At 37.5% G+C, this 15,483-nt stretch overlaps 1 protein-coding gene across 1 annotated transcript; it reads right to left on the reverse strand.

Annotated features, from left to right (window-relative positions):
* Positions 1-1,736: 1,736 nt before the first annotated feature.
* Positions 1,737-13,738, reverse strand: LOC124276524. The gene is made up of 9 exons (XM_046712158.1): positions 13,646-13,738; positions 12,314-12,433; positions 11,406-12,131; positions 9,191-9,368; positions 8,052-8,112; positions 4,274-4,300; positions 3,978-4,049; positions 3,093-3,158; positions 1,737-2,300 (listed from the first exon to the last, which is right to left on the reverse strand). The coding sequence occupies exons 3-9, from the start codon at positions 11,678-11,680 to the stop codon at positions 2,239-2,241; spliced, it is 741 nt and encodes a 246-aa protein (XP_046568114.1). The 5' UTR covers positions 11,681-12,131; positions 12,314-12,433; positions 13,646-13,738; the 3' UTR covers positions 1,737-2,238.
* Positions 13,739-15,483: the final 1,745 nt, after the last annotated feature.

The raw sequence follows: 15,483 nt of genomic DNA on the forward strand, positions 1-15,483 counted from the left end.
CACTGCGGTGCTCTGGCGACAGAGTTACGTAACTTTTCTGTGGTTTCGTTGGCGGGCGCGAGTGAAGCACGTGACTTTTTGGCAACGTTTAATCGCTCGGTATTACTTAACCACAAGATATCTAAGAATGAATTTGGTGTTCCGCACAAGACTAACCACAAATCTTTCATATGTAATAGTTAAAAAAGTTTATTCGTTCTTTAAGAATATTTCGCTCACATGACCACATGCATGCGTTTGTATGTTTGGCTGCTTGTGCTAGCCCAGACTTTAGCTGGTTTTATAGCGCTAGCTCACTGAGGTACCATGCCACAGTTAAGCTCACATACTTCACTCAGACACATTATACTGACTCCGAGCCGACCAGTCCTTGTTGTTCCCCTTAATGCCAAGCATCAGGCCGGGAACAACAAGTACCATATTTTAACATATTTTAGTATGACGCCGCCTGGTATCGAACCCGCGACGTTCCGCTCTCACCACTACACCACAGAGACGGTCTCATGATGTCAAGTCCAGTCCAGTTGTATGCTTCTCTCGATTGTAATACGGTCTGATGTACGCCTCTTTGTGGTAGTGTTACCCGAGCCGGTGACACTGCTACAAACAGACGTATTTAAGACCGTATTACCCGAGGGCGAAGCATTCAACGTATTTATCTTACCGTCATGTTTAATGTACAAAATATCATTTTATTTTATTTTGAAGATCGATATGATCACTACGGACTATATGACATGTAAACAAAATGGCGTCTGCCTCGCGTCTGGATTTTTCATATCAGTGAAACTTATTCTGACAAGATTAAAACTCCTGTAAACTTAGTTTATTATGTTTAAGTTGAGTGTGCAAACGATTCAATGTGTAAAATAGTTTAAATAAAGCAGTGAAAGTCGGTAAACTAAATGTGTACATAATGATCTAAAAAACAGCTAATCGAAATGTTTTCGAACACGCGTACTGCATGCGTCATATCATCAAGGCATACAATTGTTAGCGATACAGCTTCTCGGCGGAGTGTTTGGCGGTTACCGTTGCAGCGGGTAATAGTTTTTTCAGTTTTCACCCTCCCGGGTGTTGACCAATGAAATTAAAGTATTTTGCATGAAGATAAAGTAAAAATATAGTTGCAGGCAACGATGAGGTCTCCTTGGCTTTACTTTCTATCTATTGTATCTGAGGGCTAGATATCATCGTCCAAAACGTGCTTTAAAATGCTGTATCTCAGTTGTTCTTGGGTCTACGTTCAAAACAATTAGTGTTCTGGAATCGTAGAATTTGCACATTTTGGGAGCAAACTACTCAGAAAAGCTGAAAACAAAAATATCTGCCAAACGGTACGTTTTAGCGACTTGACCCGTCCTGGCAAAATTGTTGGGTATTCGATTGTGCATCTGTACAAGAAATTTGGAAGTGTCGAAACAATTAGTTCCTGAGATATTTGCTGTCAAACGTTGAAATTCTGGAATTAATTTTGAATTATTGCCCCTTTGCTATTGGGCCAAGAGCCTAGAGATTTTTAAGGGGGATATCTACACATCGGTGCGCATCTGTGTGATTTTTTGTAAGTAATTCGGAGCATTGGTTTAGGAGTTATGTTTGGTACAAAAATCGGCGGAATAATAAATAATAATAATAATAATCCGAACGATTACAATAGGTCTCCTGCCTAGAGGCAAGGAGCCCTAATTATTTACCGACCACCACCACATAGCTGTAATATTGCAGATGGCAATGTTAAACAAACAAGGAAGCAAGTAACAACAGGTGTGTGTGTGTGTGAGCCAAGGCAATATGGCACTTTCAAAGAATATGTGGTACATGTCAAAATAGGGAAATTCAATAGTCACCAGTTCCGTCACTGATGTTGTTAAAGTTAGAAATGTCTTCCTCTTTTCTAAATTAACACATTTCCTCGGTACTTAAAAGTTGTTGTCTCCGTCAAACAACTTATGACACTCACCGAACTGAATTGTTTGCCTCACAGTTTCAATGTGTGTCTGTGGGTGTTAAAGTAAAACAAAACAGTGATGAACGAATGAACAGTGATGTGCACGAATCACGTAAAATCAGTGAAACTATACTCTTTCACTTAACCTTTGTTGGCTGTTGTGTTAAGCTATGTGTCGCCATGTTCAACCTTTCCTCGTTTGAGTTTACGATCCTGTTCAAGTCGCAGCTCTTCTTTCCTACACCTATATTACTCTTCCAACTGCTTCATCTCAATATATAACACTCTCAGAACGTCTCTCCTGTCTTCAACACTACCACTTGTTCTACCTGTCGTTTCCTTTTCACTTCTTCCATTGGCCATCAGGTGCATAAAGATAAGGACACACAAATTATTTTATATTATCTAAAATTACGTTTCTCACACATCTTTTATTAAACATTTTCATTTAAAAGTCACTGAATTATATGATAATAGTTACTATTAATAATTGTATAACCATGAACAATATAGGAAATATATAGAAAATTCTAGAACTTGCTGTATGATAATAATGAACGAAGGTGGAACACACAGCAACTGGTATTGAAGTATGGCAGTAGCGGTTATGACCGCCAGCGATCTTGACGGACAATAGGTGATAGATGGAATGTTTCAAAGTTGACGTTTTTCATTCACTCATTTAGCAGACATCTTTCATAAATGTTACTTGACAGGAAACGTTTCTGTTGCTTGTTTTTTTACTTTATACTTACGTGTACATGTCAGTGTTACTGACCAAAAAACCGTGAATGTGCGGGTTAGAATTGGCCTTCAGTAACCCATGCTTGTCGTAAGAGGCGACTAACGGGATCGGGTGGTCAGGCTTGTTGACTTGGTTGACACATGTAATCGGTCCCCAATTGCGTAGATCGATGCTCATGCTGTTGATCCCTGGATTGTCTGGTCCAGACTCGATTATTTACACACTGCAGCCATATAGCTTGAATATTGCTGAGTGCAGCGTAAAACTAAACTCACATACTCACTTACCGGAAAAATAAGATTTCACTGTCACTTGATATTTGCTATGTTCTATAGCTTTTTTCCAGCTCCAAACACACAAAATTGAAACTTTTAGAATTATTATGATCTTACATACCATCATCAGGCCTTGTTATCGAAGATAAACGTTTGTGTTGCTGTACATCTTCTTCCTTGTGACACCCTGGAACAAATCGTACATTCTTTCTAGGCAAACCTACGCTACATAATGAGTTGATCTGAGAAAAAATCCATCTTTAATCACTGACTAGAAACTATTCTTGGACACATTTTCTTTTGAAATAGCATATATGTTATGATTCTTTTGATAATCATGTCCAACCTTGCAAGTTCTCAAAACATTCCTGTAGTTCTGTTTTTTGGTATTCAATACAGCTTCCACACATAAATTAAAAGTTAAAAGTAAAGGTGTAAGTGAGCAGTTTGTATTTGTTTTATTTGCATTGGGTGATCATACTAATATCTTGCAGACTTTTATCAATGCTTCTATGACAAGTAATATCATCAGCTCTGTGAGGTCTTGGTATAGTTGAGTTCCTGTATAGCTTCTAAATTCGGTTCACTTGACCAATTCATTAATAAAAGGGAGAATAACAATGGCGTGGGGATACAGCCCTGTCTTACCCAAGTCGTACAATGGAATATGTTAGAATATACATGACCTTTTGCATATGCTATACTGCCGTAAACTGCATGTAAAGCAGAAAGTGCCCAACCAGAAAGAGCAATTGTCTGAAGAAAGACGAGGAGGTTTCTATCGCCTGAATCGAAAGTCGTTTTTGATTGTCATTTGATACATTTGCCCTTTCAGGCTTTTTTCCAGCTGTAAACACAAACATGGTTCAACAGACCGCTGCCACACAGCTGGAATATTGCTGAGTAAACTAAACTCACTCACTCACTCACTCACAAATGGTTCGTGTGTACATGAAAGTAGGTTGCCACTTGATACACCTATTAGAATTATTCTGATCTTACATACAACAATCAAACCTTGTCTTTGAACGGGTCAACACATGGTAAGTTTGTTGCACATCTTCAACTTCAAGCGATCCTTGAACAAAAGGTACATTCTCTCATGCAACATAGTGAGTATAAGTTGATCTGAAGAAGATTCCATATACAATCACAAACTAGGAACTATTCTAAGGCTCTTTTACTTTTGAATTAGTAAATATGTTCTGATTTATTTTATTCTTTAATGGGTAACATGTCTGCTTCCTTGCAAATCTTAATCCCCCAACTATCCTGGAAACTGACATATTCGATTAGCAAAACCTGTTATAAATCGTTTGTTGATAGTGTCTTACATTGCCGTTTGTAAATATAAGTAAGATAGAATTTAATCATACAGAGATCTCTCTTAAGCAATATGTAAATCCATTCTCAGTTCTAAACTTTGCATGATCAGATGTAAACTTCCAAGTTACATTTGTTGCATTCCAAATTGCGGTCCCGTAATGTTTCAGGTGAACAACTGACTGGCATATGGTTAGGATGGGTGCCACCGGTGGGGCAGGATACGCTCACTTTCTCGCGAATACCTTGTATCAACACTATTGCACAGTGATTCATAAAGATATGCTCCATGTCTTATAGTGTCATTCACTGGATTGTCTGGTCCAGACTCGACTGTTCACACTCTTTTAACTCTTGTTTTTTTGTTTAACGCTGCACTCAGCAATATTCCAGCTATATTACTGCCGTCTGTAAATAATCCAGTCTGGATCACACAATCCAGCGTTCAACAGCATGAGAATCGTGACCTTCAACTCTATATATGGGTTAGTGCATATCTGTCAAGATACAGAACTGTTTATGAATTAAAAAAAACATAGCGTTTCATCGTTTCCATCACTAACAAACTCTGTTGCTGCCATAGAAGAGAGAAAAGCACGGACAACATGTTTATACTTCTCCTTGTTCATGCTCAAAGGTCCAGGAATAAAGGGGCGAGATCGTTCCTTCTCTATCATTGCCAGTGATGACTCAAATGATTCCTCCGACATGAACTCCTTCTCGTGCACTAACCCATATATAGAGTTGAAGGTCACGGTTGTAAAGTTGCGAAGTTTCTTTGTAAGTACTTTCGAGACAGCAGAGTTGTATCTTTGAGTCTGAAGTTTCATATTTTCAGACATATCAGTCACAACCGAAAGAATAGCTGCTGGACTTCCCTGTCTGATCAAAAACACGTCCATAATAACCTCATGCACTTAATGTCCATATTAGTAGTAACAGGGAGAGACTTTGCAATGTATGAAAGGGCAGCATTGCCCCTTTCTGAAAGTTCATTGAGTCCCCTCTTCAAATTGGCATAAGCCTTTTCTTCTGGAAAACTTTTTGGAAATAATTTGATTTCTTTTTAGCCTGTCAATGCAACGGCATGTTTCATGAATAGTGATATTTAAATATATGGAAAACAAATGACACAGAATCAGAGACGAATGCAACCAATGAAAACATAAAAGCCTTATCACAACCAAAACTTTTGTTCTTTCCCTCCACGGGCACTACAGTGTTAGAACAAATTTCTAACCCAAGCACTCACCTCCTTGCAAAAACATGGCTTCAATAACCTGCAGACTTTTCCCAATCTGCATGCAGGGAGTCCTCTTCTGATACAGGCCCGTTGTGTCTACCATCTCGTCAGGAAGGGTGGTTAGGTTTTCTGTAAGCATACCAATGAAACATGGCATAAACATTCACTATAGGCAATACAAATATTTGGCTGCAGCAATGTAAGTCAAGGTCTTTATTGAAAGTCATTTCACTCAAGAATGTCTGGATTATTATCCCCCTCCGCGCGTTTAGCGCGCCTCAAGAACCATTTACTGGCGACCCTCAAGCGACAGTCATTTTACTGACCTTCACGTAATTGTCAAGGTCACAGCGACAATTTGACGATTTCAGTTTGTTAACCTTCATGTTAAGATGGTTAGTGAGATCTCAAGAATCATTTACTGGATGTTTTTCATATTTGACACAACGCCTTGTCTAATAAAGGTGCAGGGCCCAGTCAATTTTGGTGACCTTCACTTAATGTTCAAGGTCACTGCGACACTTTGAAGATTTCAGCATGTTAACCTGAAATCACTGGATTTTCTTCACAGACTTTCCTTGAATGTTTTTGAATAAGCAATTTCTTTAGTACCAGTTTTGAAAATATTTGTGTGTTTGAACAACTAAAGAGCAAGATATCAAGAGAGGTTGACTAGTCGTGTTTTTGCTGACATCTAAACTTTTATTACTGTTTATGTTTAATTTGATAAGTTGCGACGGGGGATTATGTCACCTTAGTGACAATGCTTGCTATCTATTGTCCAGTTTCTGGAACTGTGTCCTAACAAATGTTTTCTTCAAGTGTCAAACAGATCTCCTCGCATTGGGCCACAGCTTACAACACAAATTGTTCTGCTGCACATTCTAATATCTGTCCTTTTTTCTCCTTTTACGTACGTTTCTTTTCTTTTCCGTATATTAGTTTGTTTTAAAACTCAGTTTAAGACTAGATGGTCTTATCGGGTTTCGTTTTGGGAGCAAATCTCCCAAATGCGTGTAAAAGAGGCAAAAACGTATGGCTTGCATACAGTAAGTAGTACATTTGAATGATTACAAAAGTTGTTGATTGTGTATAAATGCATGAAATACAACTTGCCCATCCAGATATGCTCAATATTGGTTTATTATTGAGTGACCTTCACCCTCGCTAGTATCGATTTAGGTATGCGTTGATATCGTATTTCAGTTTCATAGCAATTGTACGTAAACAACTTTATCAGGTTGGTGTAAACAGTGGCAAATGTATTAGTAACAAGGGAATGTAATATTTAATGCAACTGGGTAATTTCTTAATTGGTTTGCGTTCCATTTGTTCGACATGCCGGTTTGAAGCGTCCATAAAAGAGTTTCCATTTATACCTTGTCTATTACATGTAGATTTAAGCGCTGAAAGGTGGTTTATCTCTGAGGAATACGCCCTTTGTTATGTAGAAGAGATTTAGAGATTTTTTTTATTGTTTTACAGTTTTTTACCCGCTCTAAGGAATAAAGTTGAAGATTCCAATGCAATATGTGTTAAGTTGCTGTTATAATATCTCCTAAGATTGGCACAGTACACAAATATGTAAATAAAATATTTAGGGGGTCACTCTCATCTTACATTGCTGAGGGGTTGCCGTTGAGATAAATAGCCATTAATACAAGTGACATTTTCTGAATGTTGAGAAAGTTGACTAAATCAAATTTCCCTTATGGAAGGAATTACCTCACTCACAAAACTAATATTTCACAGTTATGCACCTACTACAGTGCTTCACTATACGTCGCAATTGTATATTTTTATGATTGTATCTTCATGTTAGTTTTCAGTATCGCCAACGGCGGTCTTGATAAATACTCTGGAATCAGTACCGAGTTATGTACACATACACACATTAAGCATCCCCTGTTTAGAACATTATCAGAAAGGTGTCGAAACTTACATACTTTTGGTCGGGCAGCAATGCCTGAATATCGGATGGAAGGCTGACTACAGAAAAACAACAAAGTGTAGAAAATATTTTAATTTGCTTTGACACTGTTGTTCTGCTTTTGTGTTTATTTTATATCTTTGTTTGTGTGTTTCGTTTTGTTTCTTTCTTTTTTCTTGTTTCTTTAAATTTCTTGTTTGGTTTTGTTCTAAGATTGTTTTTTGGTTAAGGTTTTCGTATCTTTTTTGCTGTTCGTTTTTGTTTTGTTTTGATATGTCCGATGCATTTCCCTATTCCCTGAATCGAAAGTCGTTTTTGATTGTCATTTGATACATTTGCCCTTTCAGGCATTTTTCCAGCTGTAAACACAGACATGGTTCAACAGACCGCCGCCACACAGCTGGAATATTGCTGAGTAAACTTAACTCACTCACTCACAAATGGTTCGTGTGTACATGTCAGTCTTAATGAAAGTAGGATGTCACTGCCACTTGATACACCTGTTTTCTTAGGCCAGCTCCAAACACAGAAGGGCTTCTTCGAAAATATTAGAATTATTCTGATCTTACCTACCACAATCAAACCTTGTCTTTGAACGGGCCATACAATGTGCGGTTTGTTGCACATCTTCATCCTCAGGCGATCCTGGAACAAAATGTACATTTTCTTTAGCCAAACCTATGCTATAGAGTGAGTATAAGTTGATCTGAAGAAATTCCATCTACAATCACAAACTAGGAACTATTCTACGGCTCTTTTACCTTTGAATTAGTAAATATGTTCTGATATATTATGTTTTTAATGGGTAACAACATGTTTGCTTCCTTGCAAATCTTAATCCCCCAACTATCCTGGAAACTGACATATTCGATTAGCAAAACCTGTTATAATTTGTTTGTTGATAGTGTCTAACATTGCCATTTGTAAATAAAAGTAAGATAGAATTTAATCATACAGACACCGTCTCTTAAGCAATAAGTAAAGCTGTTCGCAGTTCTAAACTTTGCTGATCACATATAAACTTCTCAGATACGGTTGTTGCATTCCAAATTGGATGCACCAGTGACAAAACTTATGTCCGAAGCAATTTCCTATTTTGACTTATACCATACGTTCCCGAATTATTTCAGGTGAACAAATGACTAGACTCTGTATATGTTTATGACGGGTGCCACCTTTGGAGCAGGATACGCGAGCACCTGGTATCAACACTATTGCGTAGTGATTCATAAACACCTGCTCTGTCACCATATCTTCTAGTGTCATTCACTCGATTGTCTGGTCCAGACTAGACTGTTTACACTTTTCTAACTCTTGGTTTTTTGTTTAACGCGGCACTCAGCAATATTCCAGCTTTATTACTGCCGTCTGTAAATAATCTAGTCTGGATCACACAATCCAGTGATCAACAGCATGAGCATCGAATTACGCAATTGGGATACTATGACATTTGTCAACCAAGTCAGAGAGCCTGACCACCAGATCCTGTTTGTCGCCTTTTGTGACAAGCATGGGTTGCTGAAGGTCAATTCTAACCCGGATCTTCACTGGAGCGTTTATATACAAACAACATCGTACAGTTGTAATAGTGCTGATACAAATACATATTCATGATACAGTCAGTAGTTTACATCGATGGATTTGGAAAGGGTTTTGTAACTACTATTCTCAGTACTTTGTCTGCACATAGCAAACAGAGTTGAAACAAGCTGCTTACAACTACCTTTCTGTCTATGGAAAACCCAACGCTTTGTGCAGCGGCCAACAGCTGGGGAAGGTGTGGAACCTGAGATGAGCAGTGTTCTCCACCTTCGTATACAACAACGTAGAAAGTTTTTCCTTCAGCCGCCAGATCTATTTGTCCAAGGTCGTTGAAGTTCTTGCAATCAATGTTGTGATTTCTGTAAGAAGTTTATAGGCATTCGTAAAATGTCATCTCTATCAGCCCTTGTAGTATGCACTAAATATAGGTCCCCAAGTCCCCATGGTCACTAGTATGGTGATCTTCCTTCAGTTGTTGACAATCTATAGCATGTTTTTATATTGTATTGTCATGTATTGTTAAAATATTTTAGATCTGATTACTAGTTCTGTGATAATCTAGCTGTTTTACTGTCCTTTGCAGACAGGTAAGTATATTAGCTAACTTTATAAATGTACAACTTTCTTAGTCACGATATGGCTGAAATACTGCCGATGTGACTTTAAATTTTAATTCACTCACTCACACTAGAGATATAGTACTTATACTTTATCGCCCAAAAGAATGGGGAATACATTGAATTATTATTAACTTTTAAACTTGTATTAGATATGAATGTCCTAGACATCTTTTAGAAGGTGGACTCACACGCTTTGCAACCAGGACAACAAAGGTTGTAACTATATTTTCCTGATAGTGACCCTTCCTTGCGACGAGTTCCTTCAATAATTACACCATAACCGATCCACAATCAAATCTGCCAGCAAGGTCATTTTGATGTTGCCTGAGACGACTACACCAGTCCAGGTAGTGCAAAATGAATCTGGATTAGATTAACCCAGTTTCAACATTCCGTACACCACTAGCGTCAGTGGACAATACAACTATATCGCCATTGAGTTTGGTTGGAGTGTTGTTTAACGCCCCACCCAACAGTATTCCAGCTATATGGTAGAGTTCTGTATGTAATCGGACCTGGACCGTACAATCCATTAATCAACAGCATGAGCATCAATTGGGATTCGCGCCTGATCACCCGATCCCTTAGTCTACTCTTACGCCAGGCATGTTTTACCGGAGACGAATTCTAACCCGGAAATTGCAGTCGAGGATAGAGATAAACTTCATAAAGAGGATTTTTAATACTCTAATCTTTACTTCGTATCCCAGTACTGCAGCATTATTATTTTCCTTTTGGACTTGATTTCGTAGAGCCTGGTTTTCTATCAGTCAATGTTTTTCAACAATTTGCTGTTCACTGACTATGCTACGCAGTGGCCACTGACTTCTGCCAGTTTTGTGTATGCCAATAACTCATAGACGTGTTGCTTCTCACACTGAATGAGTGAGTTAAGATTTAAAATCACATCGGCAATATTTCAGCCATATCGTGATTAGTTCTAAATTCATAATACATACATATAATATATAAAACCCTGTGAACGAGGGACAGTACAACATGAGGTAAAACTATCTCACAATGAATAATAATAAGTAGGATCAAGTAAACCGAACCCTATGATAAGCAGAATATAAATAATGGTCCACTTCAAAGTGTTAAAGCCAGACGCAAGTGGATGATGTTGTAATGTTCAACCCTTTGCTGGGGAAATGCTGGGTTAAACATTAATGATAAATATTTCTTTTAATAAGTTGTTACAACATCTAAGGCATCATTTAAGCTTTGAAAATGTTTTATGGTAGACATGTGGAGCAATTCGTTTCAAAATGTGATGCATCAGTAACGAAAACTGTTGTCCGATGCAATTCCCTGTTGTAACTTGTACCATACAATCCTTGATATTTTCAGATGAATAGTTGACAAGCCTTTGCATAAGTTTATGACGGGTGCCAAGATACGCTCACCTTTTTGCGAACACCTGGTATCATCAGTGTCTTATACTGATTCATGAACCTATGCTCTGTCATCGTATCTCATATAGTGTCAATCACTGGAGTGTCAGGTTCAGACACAGTTGTTTACAAACAACATCATACATCGTTGTTTACAGGTTACGTCAAAAAACGCAAAAGAAGGAATTGTACAATCGTTTCCTTCAAAAGTGGAAGGGGTTTTGACGTTTCAGTTAAACAGCAATAATTTATCATCCCCATTCTTTTAAGAATATATATATATAATTGTAATGGTGGTATCCATACTTATGTAACGTTGTTGACGAAATGTTCTACTTACATAAAAGCTGTTGTTAGGTAAGAAATGTTATTTTAACATTACCTTGCACATTTGATTAGTTTGTCATCGTCTGAAATGAGCAATGTTCGTCCAAGTTTCTGTAAGCGCTGGGTAACGGTGAGAGACAGCACTCGACCACCGCTGGCAGGGACGGTATCCACATGCACTTCAGTGTGATCAATGTTCTCTGTCAGGATACAGAACTGTTTATGAGTCAGAAACCATAGTGTGTCATCACCTCCACCACTTACAAACTCTGTTGCTGACATAGAAGAGAGGAAAGCACGGACAACATGTTTATATTTCTGCTCGTTCATGTTCAAGGAATCAGGAATACAGAGGCGAGATCGTTCTTTCACTATCTTTGCCAGTGATGACTCAAATCTTTCCTTCGAGATGAGTTCATCCTCATGAACTAACCCGTATAGAGTTGAAGGTCATGGTGGTAAACGTGCGAACGTTCTTTGTAACTTCTTTCGAGACAGCAGAGTTGTATCTTTGAGTCTGAAGTTTCATATTTTCAGGCATGTCTGTCACAACCGAAAGAATAACAGCTGGACTTCCCTGTCTGATCAGACACACGTCCATAATAACTTCTCCAGGAGTCTTGTACTTAATGTCCATATTAGCAGTAACCGGGAGAGACTTTGCGATGTATGCAAGACCAACATTGCCCCCTTCTGAAAGTTCATTGAGTCTTGTCTCCAATTGGGTATAAGCCTTTTCTTTTTGGAAAACCCTTGGGAAATATTTTGATTCCTCTTTGGCCTGTAAATGAAACGGCATGTTTCGCAAATGATGATATTTAAATATATGGAATACAAGTGACACAGAATCAGGGACAAATGCAACAAGTGAAAATACAAAAGCCTTATCACACAACCAAACTTTCGTTCTTTTCTTCCACACGCACTACAGTGCTGGAACACATTTCTAACTCAAGCCCTCACCTCCTTGCAAAAACATGGCTTCAATAACCTGAAGACTTCCCTCAATCTGCATGCAGGGAGTCCTCCTCTGATACAGGCCCCTTGTGTCTACCATCTTGTAAGGAAGGTTGGTTAGGTTTTCTGTAAGCATACCGTTGAAACATAACATAAACTTTCGCAATAGGCAATACAAATATTTGGCTGCAGCAATGAAAGTCAAGATCTTTAATGAATGTCATTTCACTCAAGAAAGTCTGGATTATTATTAATTGTCCAGCTTCTGGAACTGTTGCCTAACACATTTTTTTCTCAAGTGTCAAACAGAACTCCTCGCAGTGGGCCACAGCTTACAACACAAATTGTTCTGTAGCACATTTTAATTTCTGGTCCTTTTTTCTCATTTTAAGGTAGGTTTCTATTCTTTTCCGTATGTTAGTTTGTTTTAAAACTCAAGACCGCATGGTCTTATCGGGTTTTATTTTGGGATCGAATCTCCCAAATGCGTGTAAAAGAGGCAAAAACGTATGGCTTGCATACAGTTGGGAGTACATTTGAATGATTACAGATGTTTTTGATTATGTTTCAATGCATAAAATGCAATTTACCCATCCAAATATACTCAATATCTGTTTTTTATTGTGTGACCTTCACCCTCGCTTATATCGCTTTCACCCTCGCTTTAGGTATGCGTTGATATCGCGTATCAGTTTCATAGCAATCATCCGTAAACAAATTTATCAGGTTGGTGTAAACAGTGGCAAATGTATTAGTAACAACGGAATGTAATATTTAATGCAATTGAGTAATTTCTTAATCGGTATCACTCCATATGTTCGAGATACTTGTTTGAAGCGTCCATGAAAGGGTTATAATTTATACATTGTCTAGATTTAAGGGCGATCAAAGGTGATTTATCTACTATTTAGTGAGATTTATGTCCTTTGTTGTGCAGAAGATATTTACAGATTTTCTATTGATTTGCAGTTTTTTTACCCGCTCTAAGGAATAAAGTTGAAGATTCCAATGCAATATGTGTTAAGTTGCTGTTATAATATCTCGCCTGAGATTGACACAGTACACAAATATGTAAATGAAATGTTTAGGGGGTTACTCTCATCTTACATTGCTGCGGGGTTGCCGTTGAGATATATAGCCATACATACAAGTAACATTTTCTGAATGACGATAAATGTTGATAAACTTAAAATATAACTTTTCAGAAAGTCACTAAATCAAATTTCCCTTATGGAAAGAATGACGTCCCTCACAAAACTAATATTTCACAGCTATGCACCAAATACAGTGCTTCGCTACACGTCGCAGTTGTATTTTTTTATAAATGTAGAAACATACCATCTAAACAGTTCTTGACGTCTTTTTCAGAGAGCTCCATGTTAGTTTTCAGCTTCGCCAACTGTCTCGATCAACAATCTGGGAATCAGTACAGAAAAACAACAAAAGGTAGACGATATGTCAATTTGTTTTGACACTGTTGTTCTGCTTTGTGCTTGTTTTATTTGCTTGTTTGTGTTTTTTTTGTTTTGTTTCTTTTTTCTTGTTTCTTTGTTTTGTTGTTTGGTTTTGTTCTTTAATGTTTTTTATGTTTGGTTTATTTGGGTTTATTTAGTTTTTTTCAGGTTTTTGTATCTTCTTCTCTGTTTGTTTTGTTGTTGTTTTTTATGTTTTTATTTGTTGTTTTTGCTTCTTTTCTTTTCTTTTTCGTTTTCTTTTTTCTTTTTTGTTTGTTTTTTTTTTCTTTGGGAAACCAGTTCATAGAATATGAATATGATGAGATAGTGTCGTATCGATGTCTGTAAAAAGCTACTGTGGTGTTTGACATCAGTATCGTGTGTATCCTCCATATGCCTGGGTGATAGCTTCCTTGGCTTACATGCATCCATCTTCTACAGATGTAACAATATTTTAGTAAAAAATAACTCGTTTTTTATCTGTTATACGACCCCCACCACTTATGATTACCTCCCTTACCGTGCATGCACGGGTAGCCGGGTGTATCCCTGGGGTACATATATGCATTAACACAGACTCCCAAACACCAATGTCTAGGGAGGATGGTAATTCTGATAGCATACAAAACCCAAAGTAGTAAAAGGCACAGTCAAACTTGTGTTGGTTAGCCATTACACTTTCCCTGTCATGTGACGTGTGCATCGAAGGGAGACATGACAGGCGGTGATAGTGAAGGGTTCGTGTCCGTGTAAGGCCTGTTAATAACGTGTTATAGTAAAATCGGCAGTATTCCAGTCATATCGTGATTAAATCAAGCTATACATTTACAATGATTAAAACTAAATTATAAACACCTGTCAACGAATGACAGTAAAACAACTAGATTAATATAAGATATTAATATAAAATGAGTAACTTAATATAAAAGAATTTAACTATACATGACGATACAATATAAAACTCAGGATATATATCGTTAACAACTGAAGGTGTCCCACTTCTTCTGCATCAGATCACGGGTGTAAGTTCTAATGCAAGCTTTGTAATCAGAGTATGGCAGCAAGATCGGCCATTGTATTCCCAGAAATGCCAACGTGGCTGGGCAACAAACAAAAGACGATGTCGTATTGGTCAGTTGCAAGATCATTATAAAATTCAATTATTGCAATTAAAAGTGGATGTTTACAAGAAAGATTTTTAATCGCCTGAAGGCAAGAAAGAGAGTCAGAAAAGATTATATATTGTTTATATTTACGGTGTTTATTAATATATTTTAAGGCTGTTAATATGACGTTAGCTTCCGCTGTGAAAATAGAGCTATTATCAGGCAATCGAGAAGATATTGTTCTGGATCCAATGACAGTGGCATCCATCTGTAAATAAGTATTTATAAGTAGTATATTTATTTCTTAATTGACTAAATTCTTGTAAGTCATTTGTTTCTGATTTTTTAAATGTGGTTAATGTTAGGTCAACTTATATTTTCCAGTTCAATGCCTGTAGCCGAAATGAAAGGTTTAATTCTGTGCCCAAGAGGCGGAACAAGAGAAGATTTCATGTTGTATAAAAATCATTAAGAGGACAACACAGTTATATGCAGGGTTAGATTTGTTAGCGTACAGTTTAGTAATATACTGTAAAGATAGTTTTATACAGCGTTGTGTAAGAGATGGCTCATCTGCCTCAACGTAGAGACTGTCAACAGGAGAAGTTCTGAAGGT

The sequence above is a fragment of the Haliotis rubra genome, unplaced genomic scaffold, assembly GCF_003918875.1.
Source record: "Haliotis rubra isolate DU_JTF1 unplaced genomic scaffold, ASM391887v1 Scf1051, whole genome shotgun sequence".
In the NCBI taxonomy this organism is placed as follows: Eukaryota; Metazoa; Mollusca; class Gastropoda; order Lepetellida; family Haliotidae; genus Haliotis; species Haliotis rubra.

Excerpts from the sequence above, each read along its gene's own strand:
- LOC124276524 (XM_046712158.1), bottom strand. The coding sequence starts at position 11,680 with ATGAACGAGCAGAAATATAAACATGTTGTCCGTGCTTTCCTCTCTTCT. Across the intron at positions 9,369-11,405 it reads AAACTAATCAAATGTGCAAG|AAATCACAACATTGATTGCA; the intron begins GTAATGTTAAAA and ends AACTTCTTACAG. Across the intron at positions 3,159-3,977 it reads AAAGACAAGGTTTGATTGTT|GGTGTCACAAGGAAGAAGAT; the intron begins GTATGTAAGATC and ends GATTTGTTCCAG.